This window comes from Neodiprion lecontei, chromosome 4 (assembly GCF_021901455.1).
Source record: "Neodiprion lecontei isolate iyNeoLeco1 chromosome 4, iyNeoLeco1.1, whole genome shotgun sequence".
Lineage (NCBI taxonomy): Eukaryota > Metazoa > Arthropoda > Insecta > Hymenoptera > Diprionidae > Neodiprion > Neodiprion lecontei.
Window position 1 is genome coordinate 16,848,928 of NC_060263.1, and position 25,722 is coordinate 16,874,649.

General features: G+C 43.9%; 2 protein-coding genes across 2 annotated transcripts; one reads left to right on the forward strand and one right to left on the reverse strand.

The window, feature by feature from the left end:
* Window positions 1–239: 239 nt before the first annotated feature.
* LOC107223225 (NACHT and WD repeat domain-containing protein 2) lies at window positions 240–11,132 on the reverse strand. Its single transcript, XM_015662843.2, has 25 exons — window positions 10,825–11,132; window positions 10,630–10,718; window positions 10,244–10,360; window positions 9,980–10,183; window positions 9,054–9,198; window positions 8,729–8,954; window positions 8,451–8,649; window positions 8,118–8,360; window positions 7,848–8,045; window positions 7,638–7,777; window positions 6,970–7,572; window positions 6,790–6,895; window positions 6,548–6,720; window positions 6,261–6,480; window positions 5,971–6,183; window positions 5,703–5,904; window positions 5,486–5,609; window positions 5,060–5,413; window positions 4,767–4,985; window positions 4,542–4,688; window positions 4,277–4,482; window positions 2,849–3,218; window positions 2,620–2,778; window positions 2,331–2,520; window positions 240–989 (listed from the first exon to the last, which is right to left on the reverse strand). The coding sequence occupies exons 1-25, from the start codon at window positions 10,925–10,927 to the stop codon at window positions 837–839; spliced, it is 5,103 nt and encodes a 1,700-aa protein (XP_015518329.1). The 5' UTR covers window positions 10,928–11,132; the 3' UTR covers window positions 240–836.
* On the forward strand, window positions 1,877–24,441 carry LOC107223230 (transformation/transcription domain-associated protein). The gene is made up of 11 exons (XM_015662848.2): window positions 1,877–2,139; window positions 11,616–11,822; window positions 11,894–12,193; window positions 12,308–12,502; window positions 12,748–21,882; window positions 21,960–22,134; window positions 22,210–22,441; window positions 22,518–22,611; window positions 22,686–23,234; window positions 23,320–23,533; window positions 23,620–24,441. The coding sequence occupies exons 2-11, from the start codon at window positions 11,697–11,699 to the stop codon at window positions 23,961–23,963; spliced, it is 11,364 nt and encodes a 3,787-aa protein (XP_015518334.2). The 5' UTR covers window positions 1,877–2,139; window positions 11,616–11,696; the 3' UTR covers window positions 23,964–24,441.
* Window positions 24,442–25,722: the final 1,281 nt, after the last annotated feature.

Genomic DNA, 25,722 nt, shown 5'->3' on the forward strand with positions numbered 1-25,722 from the left:
GAGTCTCTCCTGAAATCTTAATGCAAATATACATATAAGAAAATCTGGAACTGAAGTTTTTGTTATTTTTTTTTGTTGGATAATATATATATAGATATACATATATATTTATTTGTAAAACATTATTAAAGAGAAAGAGAGCATATAGTGTGTTGTCACGTAAAATTTAAATTAATTATAAATAGTATCTTTGTATTGCAGAACGGTTGTTTTGTTGTGAATATTTTTTTTCCGCTACATTTTGTTTCTTCAAATGCATTGATCTGAACCCACATCATCGATTCAATTACGCAGCTACACCGAGTTATATCCTGCGACATTGTCATCAGCCGTTGTCGCCGTCTTTGTCATCCTTATTAAAATGCAAGGTTATTACATGTACCAAGGCGAATGGCAAAATATTTACGAAGTGTAAACATTTGAAATATTGAAGTTTGAAGGAAGCGTGAAAAAGTGAGAGAAAGTGAAAGAGAGAATTAGAATAAATAAATGAAAAAATAAACAAATAATTATACAAATTCGATATTCGCTAAAAGACAGAAATAAATATTACTATAAATTCCGTATTTCATGTCTTAAAATTACAATTGCATTTTCGTTTCTTTCCCTTAGCATATTGTATATAATTTATGAATGTCTATAAATTCATCTCAATATATCAACGATTATAATAATTTATCAGTTTGCCAATAATATGTATATTATCTATGCTCAACTCTTAGCTTGAAAATTATGCACCAGGCATAACACGCCAATATAAGTTTTGCTACAAGCCAGGTATTCTCATTGCCGATAACTAGATGGAACGAGTACGAATCATATAATTGTAAGGCAGCCTACTGATCCGCCTCTTCATCAGTTGCATCGTTTTCCTCGACAAATGCATTGTTCTTCCTCACAACGTGCACTAGATCGTGCGTTACCCTCGCTATTCTAGCCGCCGCCTTGAATTTTGTCGCTGCTCGCTGCTTCTCCATCTTCTTTTTCCACTGAAAGTAAAAATTACATAATTAATAATATACAGGTTGGCTGTACACATGATTTGAATTTAATTTCGTTTCGCGGTTTTGAAGACGCGCAACTCGAAATGAGATATATGTATATGTATATATATATATATATATATATACGCATATTATACTCTTTGGCGGAACGAAGTTACCGACCGTACGGTCAGGACCGTATTTGTACGGTAATTTCGCCTCCTATACGGACACGCTAAATGTACAGTCATGGAAAAATTTTAGGAATTTAGGTCATTTTTTGGCTAGCCTCTGATATTGTAAAAGAATCAAGTACAGAAGTATAAACGGTCTCAGTAATTCACATTCCTGGTTATATTAGTTCAATTATTCTCCAAGACTCCAGCAACTGCTTCGTGTAATTGAAAAATTCACAACCTTTAGCGTTAGTGTGAAATATTTTTGAACGTAAAACTAACAATAATGTGGTTGAAACTTATCTGGTCCTTGAGAAAAGAAGCAACATTGTGGCAATTGTACGACCATAAAATATAAAGAACAAAAATGTACTCCGCGAAATCTTTGTACGGTCCTGAAATTTCAAAGTACGATTCATTTTCACATCGAGTACGACTTGTCGCCACCAGAGGGTTGCCAACACTGGGCCGGGAGCATAGACTTATAAAGATAGACTTAGCGCGCTTATGAGCCGCTTGAAGGCGGTAGAGGAGAATGAGGCGAAATTATACCCCTATATCTATAGCTGTTCCACTTCCACTGCTCCGTTGTCTTCCACCACGACGCCGATTGAAAAGCGAGAGCAGTACTCCCGGTATATCTCTGTCCTTTATATGTAATTGTCAGTGCCTCTTATAGGAACGCTCAGTCTATCGTTATAAGTCTATGGCCGGGAGGCGAACGAAGCAGATGGAAGATGCGAGTGCAAGTTATGTCGCACAATTTCGCGGCGTTCGGAGCCTGTACGGTATATTTGCGTTTTTATGTTCAATAAACAAACAAACATAGTGCGGAAAAGTAGACAATTGTGTTGTGCGATGTGAATTCGCTTGTGAAGGTGTGAACGAAATGTTTCGGAAGTACGAGAGACTTTCAACTATGTGAAAGGAGTTACCGAGATCGAGGTTAGGGTCTGCCGTGCGTCATCATACCGAAGAAGGTTAGTAACTATGTTATGTCGCTTCATTTCACCCACGATTCAATCCGAATTTTCACCCCTGCTCAATCTCCGATCTCGCGACGAATATTATAACACCTTTTTGTATATTCTAACTTCATCTCGCAATTTTTTTCTCCGTCGCGTTCATAACCTCTAATAAACATGCGCTTTTCTTTATCATCTCGTTTCACCTGCTCGTCTCGCGACGGTAAGTTCAACAAGTAATCCTTCATTTCTGGTTTCTGCGGGTCTGCGATTGCCAGCACCGATACACATCCATCAACGGTCCCCAGTACTATGCTTTTTCCATCGTACGTGCTGTCGATTGCGCTCAATTCTGCTTGGACTCTGTAGTTGGCTATCATCTCGCAGTCTGAAGATCTGTGGGAATAAAAATGGAATTAAAGCATTATTTATTGTTGAAGTAAATCATCTTGTTATGTATTTGTCAGAACTATTACTTTTGAATGGTTTCTTTACCTGAATACTCTAATTGTTTTGCGACCACTGTGATAGTAGAGTACGTAGTCATCCGTTCTGTTGAACATTGAAATGACGGTGAAAACACCCTCAGCAACTTTTGGTATGTAGGTCTTGACGGTAGTTCCTTTCTTCAGTTCGATGAGATCGAGACCACCCCTGTTTAAAATAAAAATTACATAAACTGCCACGAGATAAGGAATTGGTAATTGAACTACAAATTTTTTACCTGCTGGGAGCATATAAAGTGTGTTTGCCATCCTTGCTGATATTCCCGCTCCACTTGGGCACCGATCTGATGATTTTCTTCTTGTTTATGTCCATGATGCTTCCTTTATCCGAGCCGATTATACCAACCCAATGCGCACGGTGTGGCATTGGTACTATGCTTGTTATGTCTTTGAGTCCCGGTATTTTAACCGGTATTCTATTGACCAGGACCCCTGTTTTTGCGTTGTAAACAATCACACAGTCTCGGTTACCTTTGTCAGCTGCCGGTACGACTAGGTTCGCACCATCCGAGGTCAGAACAGCTTGTCTGAACGGTACTCCTGTTTGACTTTTCACTGGATATTCCAACGAGAACATTGTTCTTCCATCTATTGAGTAGAGTTAAAATTAGTTTCAATTTGGTTCCTTATACACTGGATGTAGTAGACTTTACACGCTGATCTTTGTGAACCTAGCACCCGACTTGAAAAAACCTAACTATTTTTTTGTTGATTCTTGTAGGTTTTTGTAGGTAGTTGTTTGTAGTAAGAATGATTTCGTTTGTAGTAGCGCCAAAAAAAAATATAAGGGGTTGAAAAAATGTCTGCACCCCATTTTGAAAAAAATCGAATTTGTCGGTAGTTTTCCGTACAGAATCGTTTGTAGTTGATTGTAGTGAAGATATTTTACTTTGTAGTAAAAAGGAAAGAAAAATACATTTTTTTTTTTTTTTTTTTATTTATAGCTAGAATTTCTGTGGCCCTGCTGTCAACTAATGTTTCGGAATCTTTTGCAGTTGTTTGTAGTACAATTTTTTTCGTTTAAAATTCCTCCAAAATTTACTACAAACGTCCTACTCGCTTCGGAAACGTTTGTAGTTGTTTGTAGTACTGATTTTTTCGTTTGTAGTTCCTTGGAAATTTACTACAAACATCCTACTCGCTTCAGAATCGTTTGTAGTCGTTTGTAGTACCGATTTTTTCGTTCGTAGTTCCTTGGGAATTTACTACAAACGTCCTACTCGCTTCAATATCGTTTGTAGTTGTTTGTAGTACCATTTTTTTTGAGGAATTTTAAACGAAAAAAATTGTACTACAAACAAATACAAAAGATTCCGAAACATTAGTTGACAGCAGGGCCACAGAAATTCTAGCTAAAAAAAAACAAACTATTTTTCTTTCCTTTTTACTACAAACGAAAATATCTTCACTACAATCAACTACAAACGATTCTGTACGGAAAACTATCGATAAATTCGATTTTTTTCAAAATGGGGTGCTGACATTTTTTCAACCCCTTATATTTTTTTTTTTTTGCGCTACTACAACCGAAATCATTGTTACTACAAACAACTACCTACAAAAACCTACAAGAATCAACAAAAAATAGTTAGGTTTTTTCAAGTCGGGTGCTAGGTTCACATAGGTTACACGCTGTTTTCGATTACCTGGAATATTTCTGACGACAAGAGTAGCCGTTGTTCTAACGCTTTCAACGCCCGGAGGATTGCTCGGTCTTGATACAGCCAGGAATTTGCTGGTCTCAGGAATCAGCGTAAGCTGGCGTACGCCTGGCTGCTCTTCCTTAAATAAGACTTGTTCTGTTATTCTGTTCCATATCAAAACGTTTCCAGACTCGGTGGAGATGATATACCTGAAAATTTTTCCAAGGTATTATCACATCTTTGACAGTGGTATATATAGTCTACCCACTTTCCATTGTGTGTGATGCAGGCATGAGTCACTATCGCTCCCAGTGGGCTGTCAGCCAATTTGGAAATCAGACGTCCTGATTGGAGATTCCAAATCCCAACGCAGCCTCTGGTGACTGTAGCAGCCAAGTTGCAGTGCTCCGCAAGGCTGTTGGTGTATTAAAATGATGTTACATAGGTTTAAGTGAATATTTAGGGTCAGAGGGATGTTGAAGATTATTGTCACCTGATCGAGTCTATCTGTAGCTCGTGTCTGTCGATAACGTGAACCTGTTCGAATATATTGTTGATATTCCAAACCTTCACGCTTCTGTCTATACTCGATGTTATAACGCTGTTCCAATTACCAATTGTCAATGGTTCGAGTTGAATTATCCTAGCGAAATGGGCGTCGAGCACTTTAACGAGAGCCGACGTCTCGAGGCTCCAAACGTATAAATTTTTTCTGCGTATGAGAATGGCATAAGTGACAGTGATAGAGTTTTATATGGAAAAAGCTAAGACTATTTTTTTTTTCACCTTACTCCTGCCACCGCGTAATTCTTGGTCCCACTTATCATTATCGAATTCGAACACATCATCCGCGTGCTTATGTTCCTGATGCCGTTCGGTAGCATCATTACAATAGCGTCGCTTTTGCTCTCGAGGAACCATACGACGAAGCCATTTCCCGAAGTCCCGAGGAGCGTCTCTTCGTCACGGTCCAGTTTCAGCTGGAGTAGATACTCGACGTCGTCGTTGTGAGCGCGAGGCATTTCGCAAACCTTTTCCCAGTATGAGGAACTCTTTTCGCAAATGTATTTCGTCACGCGGTAATCGTTCTTCGTTGAACATGCGTAGAGGGTCTTCTTGTCGCTGGTCATCACCATCGCGCTGTGGCCAAAATGCGTCCATTGTTATTACCTAGATCGAAGAGGAAAAGTATAGGGCACAGTGATTTTTTACCTGTGAAACTCGAACGGGTCCAGTGCTCCCTTCGAACGATACGCGTGAAGAAGCATCGCTGAGTCTTCCAAGTTTCCTGACCAGAATATTATCCTGTACTCGCTGAGCGTAGTGTACTCCAGATCTGTAACCAAAAGGGAATACATCCGCGTTTTAAGGTAGTCGTGATTTAAAGTTGAAAGTAAGAAGCAAAGTGAACAAGCGAATATCATCTCACGCAATATTTGCCACTGATTGGAATCTTCGGGTGTCGTGTGATTGCCCAATAAATTTCCTCTCAGATCAAACTTGCACCAACCCATTCGCCCGAATATGAATACATACTGGTTCATCAGATGGACGCCGTATACTGGCTCCTCGTTTGGCAAAGGGTTACTTATCGTGACGAACTCGCTGGTCAACGTGTTCAGAACAACGATCTACGGGTGACATTGCAAAAATTAAAAAATATCGATTCGGTTCTTGTTGAAAAATTCTGAGGATACCTGATTGTTGTTTGTGTAAGCGGCGGCGTATCTGTTGTCTGGACTCAGAACCAGCTGCTGCATTATGCCCTCAATCCCTGGATTGACGTCTCTCGTCATGTCACTGGTGCTTAGGTCCCATGTTATGAATCGATTTGATATCGAGACGATATATCGGAAGTCCGACGTCAGGCAAAAACCGAAAACCGCGAATTGATGCCCCTCCAAAGAATACTGCGTGAAAAAAGGGAGTAAAAAATGATTGATCAACCCAAGTTTTTGAGAGCTTGTCGGGGGTGTTTATTGTCTACCTTCAACGGTCCGCCGGGGGTGTGAAGGCAATGGTAGAGCGGTAACAAGGCGCAGTCTTTGGCCCCATCCTTGTCGCACGCCATCAGCAACATCTTGACGTTGACGTTACCTCCTATCTCTGGAAGAAGCCGACCCACAAGTTGCGGGGCCAACATGTCTGGATGATTGCCTAGAATCGCACCTCCTAATCGCAGTGCGTCAGCGACGAGCATCAACTCTCTATAGAAATCCATGATAAGAGATGATACGAACAATAATTGATACGGGGATTTGCGGAGTTACTCACCTGACCAGGTTTTGATCGTCGATATTATTGCACGCGTCTTCAAAGTCTGATAATACAGCCTGCAGAGGACAGGAGCTCAGCTTCGCGTGAAGCCACTCATAGTTGAAGAGGACATTTTCGAATAGATCCTTGAATCTCCGTGCTCTGACCAAGTGGTATGGCAACTCGCCAAACTAGAATGAATAGAAGGAAGTTGTTAGAACTGACTGTTTACAAGCTACAAGGAAGGCAGTTGTTTATACCTTTCTCAAGTTATATCTCGAGAGCTTTCCTTCCTTTGAGTAAAACGCCAGCGGCTGTTCAGGCACCTTTCGATCTGCGATACCCTCTTTGTCGGTCAGGTTGAATCTGGAAAAAGGGCGATAGGTACTTGCGAATTTGATTTTCGAATGGAAAATGATGACGAAATTGTGTATCGGTACCTGTGCCTCTGTATCTCAGTGTATTTGAAGGGCTTCGGTTTTCCGCCTCCCCATATACCGAGGTAGTAGTCAGCGATCATTGAGTGAAAGTACATCGCCATATTCATGTTTTTGAAGTACCTCTCCTTGGCCGTGTCTCGAAATTGCCTGTGGTACCAGTTCATTACGCTGACACCGTCAGCTTCTCTCTCGCTTAGGTAGTTGGGCAGGTCGTTTCTTATCCTAGTCCAAAGAAGTGGCGGTATCCTCCTCACCGGTGGAAGATGGTACTGGTAAACGTCGTCGAGTACTTTGTCGTCGAGGGAAATAAGATCCTCAAGCTCAGACTCGGACAGGCCTGATTTCGCCGCGGTGATGTAGGCTAGCGCGTGAAAGACCAAAATTCTACCGTGCTGTTTCTCTATCCTCTCAAACAGCATCATTATACTATCCATCACTGTACTCGCGAGGTGGGTGTCGGCCGGTTTGGTGTAGCTTCGCCATCGGCATATCTCAGCGAATACCAGCTTCACGAATATTGGTAAAGAACACTTCGCTATGGCGTTCGCCACCAGACGCCACTGGTAGTTGTTCAGATCACGGTGCGCCGTTTTCATCCACATCCTATGCACCCGTTGCAAAAACGATGAAGACGTAATAACGTACTGCAGAAAGTGCTGCCGACTTACCTTATCACGTCCATCGCCAGGTCTTCTCCGAGCGCTGTTACCTCTATGAAACTATCCTCCGTGTCTATCATTCTACGCAACAAATGATAGTCCCGTGAAATTGTCGGGTTCGTTTCTTCCGCCGCGCAGGACAGGATCATCTGATGATCATTGTTTACGAATTATCACGAGACGCGTCTTCTCCGTGTGCAATAGTTGTGGAACACCTACCTTGCAGTTATGAGGCAACCTGGTCGGTAGCCATGACAGTTTGTTTCCCTGGGTTCCCGTGAGTTGATCAACGCTGTCCAAGAACAACAGTATCGGTTGTTCAGGACTAGCCAGTGTCAGTAAGTGCTTGAAGTGGGCGGTGAGGGGAACCAAATCGTCGGGAATGTCTTCGAAGGGTAGCATAAAGTTGTACGATATCTGCGCAACGGTGCACACGTGGATTTCAATGGTGAAGATTACAACTATTGCATAGTGGAATAAGATAAATACCTGCTGGCAGATTGATATCAAGGTCGGCGTGAGCGCGCTGCTGTCTGGCGTGGTCCCCAGGAACCTGATTATGCTTATAGGTTTCTTACCCACCAGCCAAGTGGTGTGTGTCAAACCTGCGCTCTTTGCCAGGAGAGACGTTTTACCGCAACCTCCTTCGCCGTATAAGACAAGCGGCTTTTCACCCTCGTCAAGCATGTACGCTTTTATTCTCTCCAGAGTGTCTTCTCTGCCGTAAAATACCTGCGACGGATTGTTGGGTGGGTTTTTATTTACCGATTTTGTCTCTACGTCCTGTGATGTAATATATCGTTTTTCGAAATTTCATCCCACCTTTACGGAGTTGTTGCACGCGTGGAGGTGCTGCAGTATTTCCGTTATTATTTGACCCTGCGCCGAACTGTCCTCCTTTCGCATAGCCCGATCTACCAGTTTAACTATGTTTCGGTAGAAGTGAGTTATGAAGTGTTGTAAGTATGCTCCGTGTGTTTCCGGGTCCAGACCTTCCCTCCCGATCCACTCGACCGTATACCTTCAAGCCAATATTACAAAACAATAGTTCACCGCGGTCTTGGAGATAGGTAGAAACGTAAATCACGACATGCACAAACCTCTGTAAATTTACACTCTCTATCTTGTTTGGTAATCTTTCGTCTCTCAGGTCGGCGAGTAGTCGCGATGCTTCGTTGTCCAAGCTTCTGTTCAGTATGTCGAGGAAGAGGCCTGCTTTTCTTAAATTTTGGAGATTAATATTGTTTATGTACCTGACGTAAGCCAGGCAGTGGTTTTTGGTGTTCTTCACATTCAGGATACCGTTTATCACCTCTCTCTCAGTAACTGAAAGTGGGAATAGAAAATAGAATTGACTGCACCAATCGAGTCGTTGATATTTGTTTTTTCTCCAATATAACTTGGCCAGCCATTAACGACCCTCACCGGACATGAAATAGTTGTGCATCGTGTCTTTGTCGAACTTTCCACTGTTGTAGAGAGACTGAGCTCCCTTTCGAAATAACTTTTGCATCTTCGTCATCGTGTCCCACCAAATAGCCTGATCCTCCTGTTGTAGTTTCGGGATTCTCTTCAAGGGGGAAGAGCATATAAGAACTTACATTCTTTGATTATTGTCAAATATAGGCTGTGCCCGTAATTCTGCCTGTTAAGTTGACACAATAAAACACGCAGAATTACAAACAACAATATAGTGTTAAAGCAGTATTAAACAGTATAGTATATTACTGCTCCTTTGTTGCTAATTAATTTCAGTAGTGCCGATTTTATTGTTGGACATATTTTTCTTGAAAATGGTAATTGTGCTGACTTGATTCTTGAGATAACACAAACACTCGATTTTTTTTTGTTTCATCAGGATGGCCAAATTTAGTACCCTTTCGTTGGTAATTTGTTGCTTTACTTTTAATTTCGTTGTGCCATCTATTTTTTAAAAAATGAATATTTCTGATTTTACATGCATGTTCGTGAAAAATCGTTATTCCGCAGCATCATATTGTCTGAAATTTAGTCAACCAAACCATCCTAAAAAAAAACGTACTCATATTCTGAAAAGCCAACTTGCTGAAGTCATTCTAAGATTGCACAATAATGAATATTTCCCCGATGTTTCCTTTCGTTAACGTCACTAACTTCAACCTCATGATTAAACGTGAAAAAAAAAAATTCGATTGGTCATATTAGCTCAAGTATCAAGTCAGTACAAGCACCATTTTCAAAAAAATATATGCAGCTAAAAAAATGGTGATAGCGTAAATATTTAGCAACGAAAGAGCACTAAATTACTACACTTGTTTGGTTTCTTTGTGAATGTGCTCATTGCTTGTTTCAGCTTAATTTACGTCGCGTACTTTGTTGTTAAAGTTCTTCAAGATCGACGATATCGGTTGCAACACGCTTGTCGGAGGCACCGCGTTGCTATCCTTCTTGTACCAAGTGTCCAAAACGTTCACGTCCATTCCTTGGCTTTCCAATTCCATTCTCAGCATCTCGAGTTCAGAACTCAAGACGTAGGTGGGTATTGGACGGTACCCGTATTTCTGACCCAAGAACACCTACGAGGGTTTAAATATGTAGTCTTGATTTTGGCAATGACCATTACATCGAATTCCTACCACAAAATTCGGCCCCATGGACAGTCGCTGGCAATTTTCTATTTCCCTCATGCAGAGTTCCGTTGTCATGTGATCGTCCGTTGCTTCGTCTCTGACTCCCCATCTCATGTCCACCACCTGGCAATGGAATCGTTAATTTTGGTATCGGGTATTCATTCGATTTGACTGTGTAACCTCTGTTTTTGACGTGATATTTAGCGCCTCTTTGTTCTGGTACCTGGCACCTGCAGGTACCAGCCATCAGTAAAATCAATTCTCAGTCGAAATTGCACGAATTTCTAGGTCACGGCTGTGAGTGTATACTATGTACATATGTGCGTGTAAAACTTACAGTCTTCGTATGTCGTACTGGAAGTACTTTTACAATTTGATAATTATTTTTTCACCTGAAACTCCAGTCCATGTTTTTCTCGACAGTAGTCTTTCAGCTTCGGGTAGCACTGTGCCATCAACGTATTTCTTTCCATAGTCGTATCTACGAGTATAAAGTATGAGAACAGGTTTTTTCAAAATTTAGAAGAAAAAGTAAATACTTGGGTGGAATTTTACTGGTAAAGACGCGCGTGGAGTCTGAGACTTACCCGTGAATGTCGAGCTCGTGAATATTCTGACAATTTTCGAGCTCACCGGCGGCAGGGATTTTAGAGATCCAGAAAAAATTGAGTCGATCGTTTTCTCATCCATTTTGCTATCCGGTTATTATTACTCCTTATTCCTTGTATTATGATGATTTAGATGCGGCGATAAGAAACTTGCGTTACTTTCATGATAGGTATTCTGTTCTTTGTATCTCGGAGGGTCACAATTCTCGTAACGATGATCAAACTTGGTAATTACTTTCTGCCTTGAGTCTCATGTTCCGACACAGTTCGACAGCGGCAAGTATTCTCGCGCAGAATAACACCGGGGATGGTTCGGGAATGTGCAGGAATTCAACAAAGTCGTTGCCAAGGGTTGTTTACGGCGTTATATAACTACACATCTATTACTGCGCGGCTATCCACCGAGGCAGATTAATTCAGCGATAGGATTGTAGCTCGCGCACCTACGTTAATTATCTTTTCCGCGAATCGTTATTGATAAAATGATGCTTGTTGAGGAGGTTTCTATGTAGGTTTATGGGAAAATAAATTATGACGGGTATTGAAATTATGCAAACAGGGTCAGTGGAGGAGTCAACGTCAACGCTGGCAGGGTAATGTTTGAACAATTTGAAAACGGGGTGATTTATGGTGTTGTCAAAAGTTTTTATCTCATTACGTGTATGTCGTTGATGCAGATAATGACTGGGTATGCATGCTGGGAGGGAATGTGCACAATGGAAAATGATATGAACTTATAATCAATTTTGATTATGGATTCGGTTTTACAGATTCTTCGCGTGGGTGAAGAACTGTTAGCAACGGTTAATTGTTAAAAGCATCGTGACATACTTTATAAATAATCTCTCACCATGGCTCCGCCGGATCCATCGATGCAGATGAACACCTATCGGTCGTACGTGACCATGCTGGCTGACCCTGGCTCAAAGGACGAACTGAAGCTTAAGGCAGCACAAGAGTTGTCTGAAAACTTTGAGGTGAGCTTGGTTGATAAGTTTTACAATCGTCCAAAGGATTTGCTGATGGAATGTCGATATGGTTGTTTTAGGTGATCATGTGTTCGCCCCAGTACCCAGCATTCCTCGACCATTTGATGAAAATATTTTTGAAAATCCTACAAGACGGAGAGCCGCATTTCATATCGGAGTACAACATACAGCAGGTCCGGAAGCTCATATTAGAAATGATACACAGGCTGCCAACGAACGAGTATCTCAGAACGTACGTTAAGCAGATACTTAGCTTGATGCTGAAGCTGTTGGAAACTGAGAACGAAGAGAACATACTGGTTTGCCTGAGGATCATTATCGAGCTTCACAAGCAGTACAGACCCACCTTTAATCCCGAGGTAATAACATAGCGATTGTAATAGCGATCAGATATGTAAAATGTCTGGAAATTTCTCGCTATGAAAAATCATGACATTTAATTGTATACATGTTTTAATCTACGCTCCTTACAGATTCAACATTTTTTACAATTCGTCAAATCGATATACAGTGAACTTCCGACACATTTACCGAATATATTTGAGCCTAGACCAGCCCTCAAGGTTAAGGACTTGTCCGAAATAAACATTGAAGCCCTGTTAACTGAAACATTTACCATCACCACCATTCAGTGCGGGGAGAAAGCTGCAGACGGCACCGTTGTCACCGTGAGTATTAATAACACTGGTTAACTGTGGTTTTGTCACTCTTGATATTTGAACGAAATTGAAGTACAGTGTAAACGTTCTACAGAGAATATTCTACAGGGTCTCTTCTAGTATGTACTCACTCTGTATGATTTTTGTTTTGTAGGGTCGCACTCTACAAAATAAAATTTCTCGAGAATATTTTCTGTAGGATATATTTTTATAGAACCAAATGCCTCTGAAAATCATGATATTTTCTTTTCCAGTACAATCTAATACCGAAGGCAGTGCTGTCTTTAAAAGTACTTCAAGAATTGCCGATAATTGTGGTATTGATGTACCAAATATACAAGCAGAACGTCCATCAGGACGTGTCGGATTTCATACCGCTGATAATGACAACGATAACGCTTCAACCGAGCCTCCAGCACAGAGCATCGCCTGGCTTCAACAAGGAAGTATTCGTCGATTTCATGGGCGCCCAGATAAAGACGCTCTCGTTTCTCGCATATATAATAAGAATTTACCAGGACGTAGTATCTCAACACAGTGCGATGATGGTGAAAGGCATGCTGGGACTACTCACCCTGTGTCCAATGGAAGTGGCGCATCTGCGAAAAGAACTGCTTATAGCTGCCAGGCACATTCTCGCAACTGATTTGAGGAACAAGTTCGTTCCCCACATGGAACGCCTCTTTGATGAGGACGTTCTCCTGGGTCACGGTTGGACGACTCACGAGTCCCTCCGGCCGTTGGCTTATTCGACGCTGGCTGATCTCGTCCACCATGTCAGACAGCTTCTGCCCCTTAGTGATCTGGCCAGAGCCGTTCACCTGTTCAGTAAAAACGTCCACGATCAGAGTCTGCCGACCACGATACAGACGATGTCGTGCAAGCTGTTGCTTAACTTGGTTGAATGCATACGTCAGAGATCTGATGCCGAAAACAGCAATCAGGGGAGAGAACTGTTGATGCGGATGCTAGAGGTTTTCGTTTTGAAGTTCAAGACTATAACTAAACTCCAGATGCCGGTACTACTGGGCAAGACCAAGCAGCTTCAGGCGTTGGCGAATGAGACAAAGACCGAGGACACCAAATCGAGCATTGTGGACCTTAACGCGGAGGACAAAGACGCCGGAAAGTCGAAGTTTGGATTCCCCCCATCGCAGGCGATGAACTACAATGTTGCAGATTATAGGAGTCTGGTCAAGACTCTCGTTTGCGGTGTTAAAACAATCACTTGGGGCTGTGCTAATTGTAAATCTGGCGAGGTACCACAGTCGAAACAGTTTCAGCCTAAGGAAACTCTAGTTTTCATCAGACTGGTCAAGTGGGCGCTGCAGGCTCTTGACATTTACACCATCGGACCGCCGGCGGCTGGCGCTATCGCACAACCCGGCAGACCGGCTCAACCGCAAACTGTTAGAACCAAAGAAGAAAAGGAAGTACTCGAGCATTTTAGCGGTGTATTTTCTATGATGAACCCGCAAACGTTTCAGGAAATATTTTCCACTACCATTGACTACATGGTTGAGAGGATATTTAAAAACTGCGCCCTGCAGATAGTCGGCAACTCGTTTCTGGCAAATCCTACAACTTCACCGATATTTGCTACCGTCCTTGTCGAGTATCTGCTTGAGCGGATGGACGACATGGGGTCAAATGTTGAGAGGAGCAACCTCTATTTGAGACTTTTCAAGCTCGTTTTTGGAAGCGTGTCACTATTCCCGGCGGAAAACGAACATATGCTAAGGCCTCATCTTCATCAGATCGTCAATCGTTCAATGGAGCTTGCCATGTCGGCCAAAGAACCTTATAACTATTTTCTACTGCTCAGGGCGCTTTTCCGATCAATCGGTGGTGGTTCACATGATTTACTTTACCAGGAGTTTCTACCACTGCTTCCCAATCTGCTCGAAGGATTGAACAGGCTTCAGTCTGGACTGCATAAACAGCACATGAAAGATCTTTTCGTCGAACTCTGTCTCACGGTTCCTGTACGGCTCAGCTCACTGCTTCCTTACCTACCGATGCTGATGGACCCGCTCGTCTCGGCACTAAACGGCAGCCATACGCTGGTAAGTCAAGGTCTGAGGACGCTTGAGTTATGTGTGGACAATTTGCAACCGGACTTTTTGTACGAACACATTCAGCCAGTGAGAGCTGACCTTATGCAAGCGCTGTGGAGAACCTTGAGAAACCCGACGGATCAAGTAGCACACGTGGCGTTCAGAGTTCTGGGTAAATTTGGTGGCGGTAATCGAAAGATGATGATTGAACCACAGAAATTGGAGTATAACGACAGGGAGACAAACTCGCCAGCTATCGTTGCCTTCTTCCACGAATCGGCTAAACCGATCGATTTTCCAGTCGAAAAAGCTATAGAAACCGCATTTGCAGCACTTAAATCTAATACTACTGATCCTTTCTACAGGCGGCAGTGCTGGGAAGTGATACGGTGCTATTTGGCCGCATCTCTCAAACTTGACGACGACAAACTGACACTGTATAAATTATTTATGCATCCAAGCTTCAAAGAGGGAAGAATACCCCGACAACAAGGTCCGCGGTACAAGTGCAGCGACACCGTGGCGAGGAACGTTCACCAGACCGCGTTAACCGGACTCTTCGTAGCAGCTGCGATAAAGGAACTGCGTCACTCTGTTTTGGGTAACATGGTTGCCTTGGTCAGACACTACACGATGGTAGCTATCGCCCAGCAGGCTGGACCGTTTTGTTTGATGGGGAAACAAATCCGACTTCAGGGGCTTGATCCGCTGGTACTAATCGATGCACTGACAGTGATAATGGGACACGAGGAGAAGGAACTGTGCAAACCGGGAAATCTTGCACTCGTACTAATACTTGAAACTGCTACGAATATCCTGGGCTCAAGGGAACGAGCCTGCCAGTTACCACTGATGGAATATTTGGCCGAGCGGATGTGCTCTTTGTGTTACGAGCGCGCGTGGTACGCAAAATTAGGAGGATGCACGGCGATAAAGTTTTTGTACGAGAGAATGGCGACCAAGTGGGTACTCGATCATTTGTTCGTCTTTCTCAAAGCCCTGATGTTCGTTATGATGGATTTAACCGGTGAAGTTTCGAACGGGGCTATTGATATGGCGAAGGGAAACCTCGAGAAGATGCTCAGGGTGTGCGCAAACCCTGGAATTCAAGATGGCAACACTGATCTCACAGAATCTCAGAACAAAAGCCTCTACGAAGTCACTCACGAGCTGGTCAGACAGGTCACATCGCCGCACACGATGGTACGCGAACAGGCGATGGCGTCCTTACGTCTACTCGGTGAAATTCAGAACAAAACTGTCACCGAAGTAATGGAACCGCACAAAGAGGTCTTGGCCGATATGATTCCGCCAAAGAAGCATCTGCTCCGACATCAGCCGGCAAACGCGCAGATCGGTCTCATGGACGGTAATACCTTCTGCACAACACTTGAGCCGCGATTATTCACCATCGATTTAACGGTTGTGGAGCACAAAGTTTTCTTCAAGGAACTTTTAGCACTGAGTGAAGCTGAGGACGCGAATCTGAACAAACTTCCGTGCTACAAATCTGTCTCGAATCTAATACCTTTGAGAAAATCAGCGCTTAAGGCACTTGCCGCTTGTCACTACGTGGTATCTTGTCGTGAGAACATATTTGGCGTGCTTTATAAAGCACTGGAGAAACCGAACGCTGAGTTGCAGGAAGCCGCCTTTGAGTGTATGAAGAAATTTATCGCTGGATTTCAAATTGACATGGAGTCCGTTCACGCGATTATGCGACCGATGCTGTTAACTCTAGGCGATCACAGAAATCTCAGTCTGAATTGTGTCAAGCGACTTTCGTACCTTACCCAACTCTTTCCGAGCACATTCAGCATCACGCTTTGCGAACAGCTGCTTCAGCACCTTAAGAAACTGCTTGAAAACGCTATTCAAGCTCGTAAGGGCGTTTCAAAGTCTGGCGAAAGTGAGCAGAAAATCGCAATCATTATCAGTATATTCCATCAGATACCTGCAGCTACACCGAAGTTTATAGACGTCCTCTGCAGACTTGTTTTACAGACGGAAAAATCACTTCTCGTCGAGGCGTCCAGTCCATTCAGAGTTCCTCTGATGAAATTCCTGCTCAGATATCCGGCCGAAACCTTGAACCTGTTTTTGCACGACAATAATATAAAGGATCAACAATGGAGCAGGTATCTGGAGTTCCTGATCAAGCACAAGGATGGAAAACCATTCAGAGATGTTCTTCGCAACAGCACAGCTAGACTGACGACCATGCTGTTGGCCCACTCGCAAACAAATTCCAGCCTAACCGCGGCGGAAAAAAGCGAGCTGCAACATCAGGCGGTGCGGATTATATCTATTTTAATTAAATTTGACGAACAATGGTTCTCGACTCAGGGACAGCTCGTTGCTGCGCTGAAGCAAATCTGGTGCAATGACGAATATCAGGCGCTTCACAAAAAAGTTGACAGCGTTGATTTTTGGCACTGGAAAGAGCCAAAGCTAATTGTAAAAATATTATTGCATTACTTCGGACATCGGCCGAACGACATTGACCTTCTGTTCCAACTACTCAGAGCAACCTGTGACAGATTTGTACCGGACTTCCAGTTCCTCAGGGACTTTTTGGAGAACACTGTCGCCCAGGAATACACCGTTGAGTGGAAAAGGAACGCGTTCTTTAGATTTGTCGAACATTTCCCAACCAACAATATGTCTCAGGAGTTGAAAGCCAAGGTTTTGCAGCTCATTATTATACCATGCTTTGCCACCAGCTTCGAGCGTGGAGAGGGACTCAAACTTGTTGGAAGTGCTCCAATGCCGTACCAAGACAATCCAGAGAACGTCGTCTCTGTGTTTATCAGTAAAATAATTGATCCTGACAATCCGTTCGGATTTGCGGACTGCGTGCGCATTTCCTTACTTCAGTTCTCCTGCCTTCTTGTCGAACAAGTCTCACAGCATATCCATGACGTATCGAACAAAAAGCAGGGCACCAAGCTTCGTCGGCTTATGACATTTGCCTGGCCGTGTCTTCTCGGTAAAAATTGCGTTGATCCAGCGACGAGGTACCACGGTCACCTGCTACTGAGTCATATCATAGCGAAATTTGCAATTCACAAACGTATCGTGCTCCAAGTGTTTCATAGCCTTCTAAAGGCGCACGCTGTGGAAGCGAGAAACGTCGTTAGGCAAGCACTGGAAATACTTACACCCGCGATGCCAGTTAGGATGGAAGATGGCAACACGATGCTGACGCATTGGACAAAAAAGATAATCGTTGAAGAGGGACATTCCATGCAGCAACTTTTCCATATTTTGCAGTTGGTCGTGCGCCACTACAAAGTCTACTACCCGGTAAGGCATCAACTGGTACAGCACATGGTGAACTCGATTCAGAGGCTCGGATTCAGCCCGACAGCTACCATCGAGCACAGACGATTGGCTGTCGAATTAGCCGAGGTTATAATTAAGTGGGAGTTACACCGTATCAAGGATGAAGCTGAGAACGTGGAGACCGGCGGTACCGGAACGATGACGGGTGCTGTAAAACGCCCATCGATGGATGACGCGAGTGGGACAAAGCGTCTGGCTGTTCAGGCGACGACAAGCTCCGCCACATTGCCTTTGATAACACCGAAGATAGAACCCGGGGCGACAAAGCCCATTGAAAGAGCTCATGCTGATGCAGTGTTGAACTTCTTGTTACGTCTGGCGTGTCAGGTGAACGACGCTACAACGACGCCGGGTAACCCAGGTGAACAGCTATCCAGACGCTGTGTAACGCTGCTCAAAATGGCACTGAAACCTGACGTGTGGCCACAAACCTGCGACTTGAAACTATCGTGGTTAGACAAAGTATTCGCGAGTGTTGACAACGCTCAGCCAAATTATGGAAACATATGCACTGCCTTGGAGCTGATGACTCTGCTCCTTGGCGTTATGAAGAGAGAACAAATACTGTCGAGCTGTAAACCCTTGCAGAGAGGTTTGGGCGCATGCATTGCGAGCAGCAATACCAAGGTCATTCGATTGGTCCACGGACTCTTGTCTCGCTTGATGACCATTTTTCCAACCGAACCAACCTCGTCGACTGTCGCATCCAAGTACGAAGAGCTTGACACGCTTTACACGACAGTCGGCAAGTTTATATTCGACGGGTTGGCTGCTTACGATAAAAACCCGTCTGCCGCTCCGAGCTCGTTGTTCGGTACACTGATGATGCTCAAGGCAGCCTGCACCAACAATCAGAGTTATATCGACCGTCTGATAACCCCGTTTATGAAGGTCCTTCACAGGATGGCCAAGGATCACCTTCATCCCGCTCAGCCAGAGGCTAATCCGGTTGGCAGCGAACTGCTTATACTTAGTCTCGACTTGGTTAAAAATAGAGTCGTCGTTATGGGGGTAGAAATGCGAAAATCATTCGTTGGCTCGATACTCGTCGGTTTGATAGAAAAAACTCAGGATATCAAAGTGATGAAAGCGATAACAAAGATGCTGGAAGAATGGATGAAAAATAAAAATCCAATCGCGATGAATCAGGCGCCTAGCTTGAGAGAAAAGTCGATATTGCTCGTTAAGATGATGCAGTACGTTGAAAAAAGATTCCCGGATGATCTCGAGCTTAATGGACAGTTCCTTGAGCTGGTGAACTACGTTTACCGTGACGAAACGCTCAAGTCATCTGAATTGACATCGAAACTCGAGCCCGCGTTTTTGTCCGGTTTGCGCTGTATCCAGCCTCACATAAGGGCGAAATTCTTCCAAGTATTTGACGGCTCAATGCGGAGACGCTTGCATGACAGATTACTTTACATCGTTTGCAGCCAGAGCTGGGACGCGATGGGACCACATTACTGGATAAAGCAGTGCATAGAATTGCTGATAGTTACCGCCAGTACAACGACTCAAGTACAGTTAGCGAACGAGGATACTCTGCTGCCCAGTATCACGTCTGTAATCAACATGGCCGATAGTGAGGAGCACAAAAATTTCGTAATTTATACATCGGTGAAGGAGGAACCTCGCGATATTTACGAAACTAACGATGTTAAGGACGAAATATTGGATATGGATCTGTCCGGTGGCGATCCGGCTATCGTGACGGAAGAAATCACGTCAGTCAGAAAAGCTACGCTTCAGCAGTCAATCGCCAAGCAAGGGGAGTTCCTCGAAGAGTCAAGGAAGATCCGTACAGAACAACTACTTGTTGCAACAGCCCAGCTTTGCCACATGGATACAAATTTGGCGGAACGCGTCTGGCTTGACACCTTCCCAAGATTGTGGAGCATTCTTGACGAGCACCAGCACAACACTCTAATTGCCGAGATGGTCCCTTTCATATGCAGCGGCACTCACGTTATTCAGAAGGACTGTCATCCCAGCGCTATTGCCACCTTTGTCGAGGCAATGTCGCACTGCGACCCGCCGGTTCCCATAAGACCAGCGCTGATGAAGTACTTGGGTCGGTCGCACAATCTTTGGCACCGAATGACGCTAAGTTTGGAACAGATGGCCTTTGACAATGGTAATAATCAGTTTAAAAATAAGAGAGAATCAGACTGCTATGATTTCGAACCGGACAATAGTCCTCACGCCGAAATCCTCGATTCGCTGTCGGACATGTATTCGCTTTTGTGCGAGGAGGACATGTGGTCCGGACTTTGGCAGAAGCATGCTCACTACAAGGAGACCCTCCAGGCAACCGCTCTGGAGCAGCAAGGATTCTTCGAGCAGGCTCAAAATGCCTACGATGTCGCCATGACAAAGTTCAAGCAGGACTACGTGGCGACGCCAGCCCCGTTCAAGACCCAGCGTGAAGCTATACTCTGGGACCAGCATTGGATACGATGCGCCAAAGAGTTGAACCAGTGGGATCTGCTCCTCGACTACGGGAGTAAAAAGGCTGAAAAGAATCCTTTCCTCATACTCGAAAGCTCGTGGCGAATACCAAACTGGTCGATGATGAAGGAAGCACTTGCCCAGGTCGAGCATAATTGTCCAAAGGAAATGGCTTGGAAAGTGAACTTGTATCGTGGCTTCTTAGCCATCTGTCATGGCGAGGATCAACACCTCAGCGCTGTCGAGCGATACGTTGAACTAGCATCCGGGCTTTGTATGAGGGAATGGCGACGGCTTCCCCACATCGTCAGTCACATTCATCTTCCCCTTCTTCAAGCAGCGCAACAAATCATGGAGCTACAGGAAGCGATGCAGATTCATCAAGGTCTCTTACACGGCCGAACTTCGTCCTTACATGACATGAAAGCTGTCGTTAAAACTTGGCGGAATCGTCTACCTGTGATCGCTGACGATTTGAGTCACTGGTCTGACATATTCACCTGGAGGCAACATCACTATACCTTCATTTCTAACCACTACGACTCCCAGCAGGATCAGACAACTAATCATTCCATGCTGGGTGTCCACGCATCGGCTCAGGCAATTATCCACTTTGGCAAAATTGCGAGGAAACATAATCTCTCCGGTGTGTGTCTCGACTCCCTCTCCAGGATATACACGATACCGAGTGTTCCTATAGTCGATTGCTTCCAGAAAATAAGACAGCAGGTCAAGTGTTATCTACAGATGGCTTCTATCACTGGAAAAAACGAACTGCAGGAAGGATTGGAAGTCATCGAATCGACAAACCTCAAGTACTTCACGAAGGAGATGACTGCCGAATTTTACGCTCTGAAAGGTATGCTTCTTTCGCAAATTGGGCGATCGGACGACGCGAACAAAGCCTTCTCAGCCGCAGTCCAACTCCATGATACCTTGGTGAAGGCTTGGGCTTTATGGGGTGACTACCTTGAGCACATTTTCACACGTGACGCTAGACAAATATCTATTGGCGTAAGCGCGATAACGTGTTTCCTTCACGCGTGCAGACATCAGAACGAGTCCAAGTCCAGGAAATACCTGGCCAAAGTTTTATGGCTGTTAACTTACGACGATGACAAATGCTCCTTGATGGAGGCTGTTGACAAGTATGCGGTTGGGGTGCCACCTATTCAGTGGCTCCCCTGGATACCTCAACTACTCATGTGCCTCGTCAGGCACGAGGGTAACGTCATACTAACTTTGCTCAGTCAAGTGGGACGGATGTTTCCCCAAGCTGTTTACTTCTCGATAAGAACGCTCTACTTGACTCTGAAAATCGAACAACGGGAAAGATACAAAAGTGCAGAACTCGCAGCCGGGAAATCTCATGACGGTACTGAAGGAAGAAACACTGCCGGTGCTTCGGCCCACCAATCTGCACCGGAAACTGCACCCATCAGAGCAACTCCGCCCATGTGGAGGTGTTCGAAGATCATGCACATGCAGCGGGACATTCATCCGACGATCCTCTCCAGTCTTGAGGGGATTGTAGATCAGGTAAAAAATTGTTTCAATAGTCTCTGTTTTCATTTCACAGCGAATATTTGAGTTTTTATCACTTTGTCTTCTTTAAGATGGTTTGGTTCAGAGAGACATGGTACGAAGAGGTGCTCAGACAGCTTAGACAGGGACTGGCCAAGTGCTATGCAATTGCGTTTGAGAATCGTGGTGCGGTTAGCGAGGCAACGATAACACCTCATACTCTTAATTTCGTCAAAAAACTCGTTTCCACATTTGGAATTGGTATTGGTGAGTTGAATTCAGCTGTTAGCTAATTACTATCATAATGTTTTACATGATAATATCACCCAATCATCATTGCAGAAAATATTTCCTCTTCTCAAAATGTCAACAACACCTTTGGATCTGCCGCTTCCGAGTCCTTGGCCCGCAGAGCACAGGCTACTGTTCAAGATCCAGTATTCCAGACGATGAAGGGTCAGTTTACGAGTGACTTTGACTTCACCGTACCCGGTGCTAGACTTCTTCACAACCTGATTAGCAAATTGAAGAAGTGGATAAAAATACTTGAGGGAAAGACTAAGCAACTGCCAAAGTACGTGTACAATATATGTATATATAAATGGGTTCCATAAAATTTGCTCACCAACTTACATTTTTCATTTTTATAGGTCATTTTTGATCGAAGAGAAATGCAGATTCCTCAGTAATTTCAGCTTGAAAACAGCAGAGGTCGAGTTGCCCGGAGAATTCTTATTGCCCAAGGTATGGTTGATCAGCGATCCGACACTCTTGCTCCAATTATTATTCTCTTTCTTATTACTCATTGTTTTCTGCAGCATTCTCATTATTATGTACGAGTCGCTCGTTTCATGCCTCGAGTCGAAGTTGTTCAACGTCACAACACAGCAGCCCGCCGTCTGCGAATTCGGGGTCACAACGGCCGCCTTTATCCTTATCTAGTCGTGAACGACGCTGGATTGGGAGACGCGAGGCGAGAGGAGCGGGTTCTGCAGCTGCTGAGAATGTTAAATCACTACCTTGCAAAGCAGAAAGAAACCTCCCGAAGGTTCCTCCACTTCACTGTACCGAGAGTGATCGCAGTATCGCCGCAGATGCGGCTTGTCGAAGATAATCCGGCCTCCATATCGCTCCTCGACATTTACAAACAGGGCTGCGCCAAACTCGGAATCGAACACGATGCCCCCATCGCCAGGTACTATGAAAGACTCGCTACTGTGCAGGCCAGGGGGGCTCAGGCTAGCCACCAAGTTCTCAGGGACATATTAAAGGAAGTTCAAACCACAATGGTAGCTAGAACCATGCTCCGTGACTGGGCGGTGAAGAGGTTTCCAACAGCAACCGACTACTGGACCTTTAGAAAAATGGTACAGTACAGGGAATTTTGGGTAGTGGCGTCGTGATTTTTGAACGATCGCTATCTCACGTGGTTCTTGCTCTTGGAATTTTCAGTTCACGCTGCAGCTATCGCTCGCCTGCTTCGCCGAGTACGTTCTTCACCTGACGCGGCTAAACCCCGACATGACATACGTTCATCAGGATTCAGGTCTGATAAACGTCGCTTACTTTAAATTCGACGTCGACGATATCTCCGGAGAACTTGACGCTAACAGACCTGTGCCTTTCCGTCTAACACCCAACATTCTTGAGTTTTTGACAAGCACCGGTATGCATTACCTGATTATCATCGTCTTTGACCATTCCCAAGTATACTCTTTACCATTTAATTCACTTCTGGTTTCCTTCTCTCAGGTGTTTCCGGTCCGCTCACCGCCAGCGCCATTGCGACCGCTCGATGTTTGGTTCAGCCATCGTTCAAGGTTCATACCATTTTGCGAGCCATTTTACGTGACGAGGTAATTGCCGAACATAGCAAGAAGCAGGAGGATGCTGAGAACGCGTCTCAAGCGCCCCAAGACATGAAGGGAGAACTGCTCATCACTATGGTTACTCGAGCTGTTACGGCGATAGTAACGCGACTCAATTCTCTTGCCAATTTCGACGGTACCGACAGTAAGGTCGGAACTTTAGTTGCCGCAGCTAATAGTCATGACAATTTGTGTAGAATGGATCCGTCGTGGCATCCCTGGCTTTAAGAGGGTGGAACGATACGTTTTCCAGATTACATTTTAGATGTAAATAAAACGACATTTTCTCTGAAAAGAGAAGGTGAAATTGAAATGACGGGGTTGAAATACAACGTGAAGTGTAATATACAGTAATATTATTTTTTTTTTCTCTGAGTGTGTAAGTAAGTGTATAAGTAATTATTAATTATGTACATCTGTGAACAGTGATTGGTCATTAAACTACAGCATTTAAGTATTGTGAATACTGTGTAAGCGAACGAAATGCCAGCATAATGATGAACGAGAGTGCACGCAACTGTATACCTGTTAGTTAAATACTAATACTATTTTTTTATAAATAGATTACATAATCTTAAGTGCAGAATATAAGTACCTAAAATGGAAAATGAAAACCTATCTCAATCGTAATTATTCAATAGTTTTATTGGGATCTTCAATTGTATATAATGTTACTCGTAAATGGAAATCATTTTTGATATCGTTAGCATTTTTTCCATTTATATCAACAGAAACAAAAAACTGACCCGAATCTTTTCCTGCGCTACTATAAAAAGAGGCGAACCATGCAACAATTGAAATGTGACGTGAATATAATCCACGGCGAAAACGTTAACCCTCGATTTTGAAATAACCAAATTTTAGTAACACCTTAGTGAACTGGGTTTTTCAACAAAATGTGAAAAGAAAAAAGAAATATATAAAAAAATTTAACACCCGTGTAATATTTTCGAAAACGAAATCCTCAGCGATTTGAGTTATCCAAACCATGTGCACGGTTTGCATATGACATATCATTCTTCTCCGTCTTCTCTTTTTGAAATTGATACTTTAGATAAAAATGGATCAGTTCGTGACTACCTACCGCAAGGATTACTTGTGGCCATATGTTAGGACGTATCCTCTACGTGAAGGGCCTGCTTACGCGACGGTATTACCACCTCGAGGGCCTTATTCGGGTGTGCCATGCACCTGCGGCGCTGGTCCCGGTGGGGAAATGCCACCGACGGAAACCGTAGCTCCTCCCAACGCTGACTCCTATGAATGGAGTAGGTTGGGTCCCATGGGACCCCTTCTGGACCCTAAATTATATCCCGCGAAAGTTGGGGCCACTCCTGAAACACCCGGGATGAGACTCGACCAGCCAAATACGTACTTAAAGAAGGTAATTAGCCGTTCACCGTTCATTCGTCGTTTGTTGGAACTGATTTCTTAATAGTGAATTGGGGTTTTCGAAATGGCCACCCGTATTCCGCCCACCTCGTGCCTTTAGCTCTCGAGTTTTTCCGATCAGTTCACAAGTTTGCAAGTACAAACAATCTAGTGATCTTTCTAACGCGTGCAGGGTTGATAAATTTCAACAATATTACTTTTGGCACAGTCGTTGTGCATTTCATTGCGGCAGAAAATTCTTCACTGTGACGGCATACGCAGCCATACTTAGGTACTCCTTCGTTAAGTCTCCGCCACCATGGTTCTTTAATTAAAAAATTTTCTTGACAATAGCTGCACGAGAAATATCCGTACCTATATAACGTACTTAAAAGTGCGCCACCGGACGACATGATAAGACGAATAAACGTAGATCGTCTCAGAACAACGTATCAGGTTGACTACTGTCACTTGGGTGAGTCGAGAACGATACAGGTTCTGATTCTATATCGAAATGACGGTAAATATATAAATTGCAACCATTTCCTCCCAAAGACGAGCATCCTTCGGGTGATTACAAGAATCTCCTCAAAGCTTCTGGGGTCGATGATCTCGC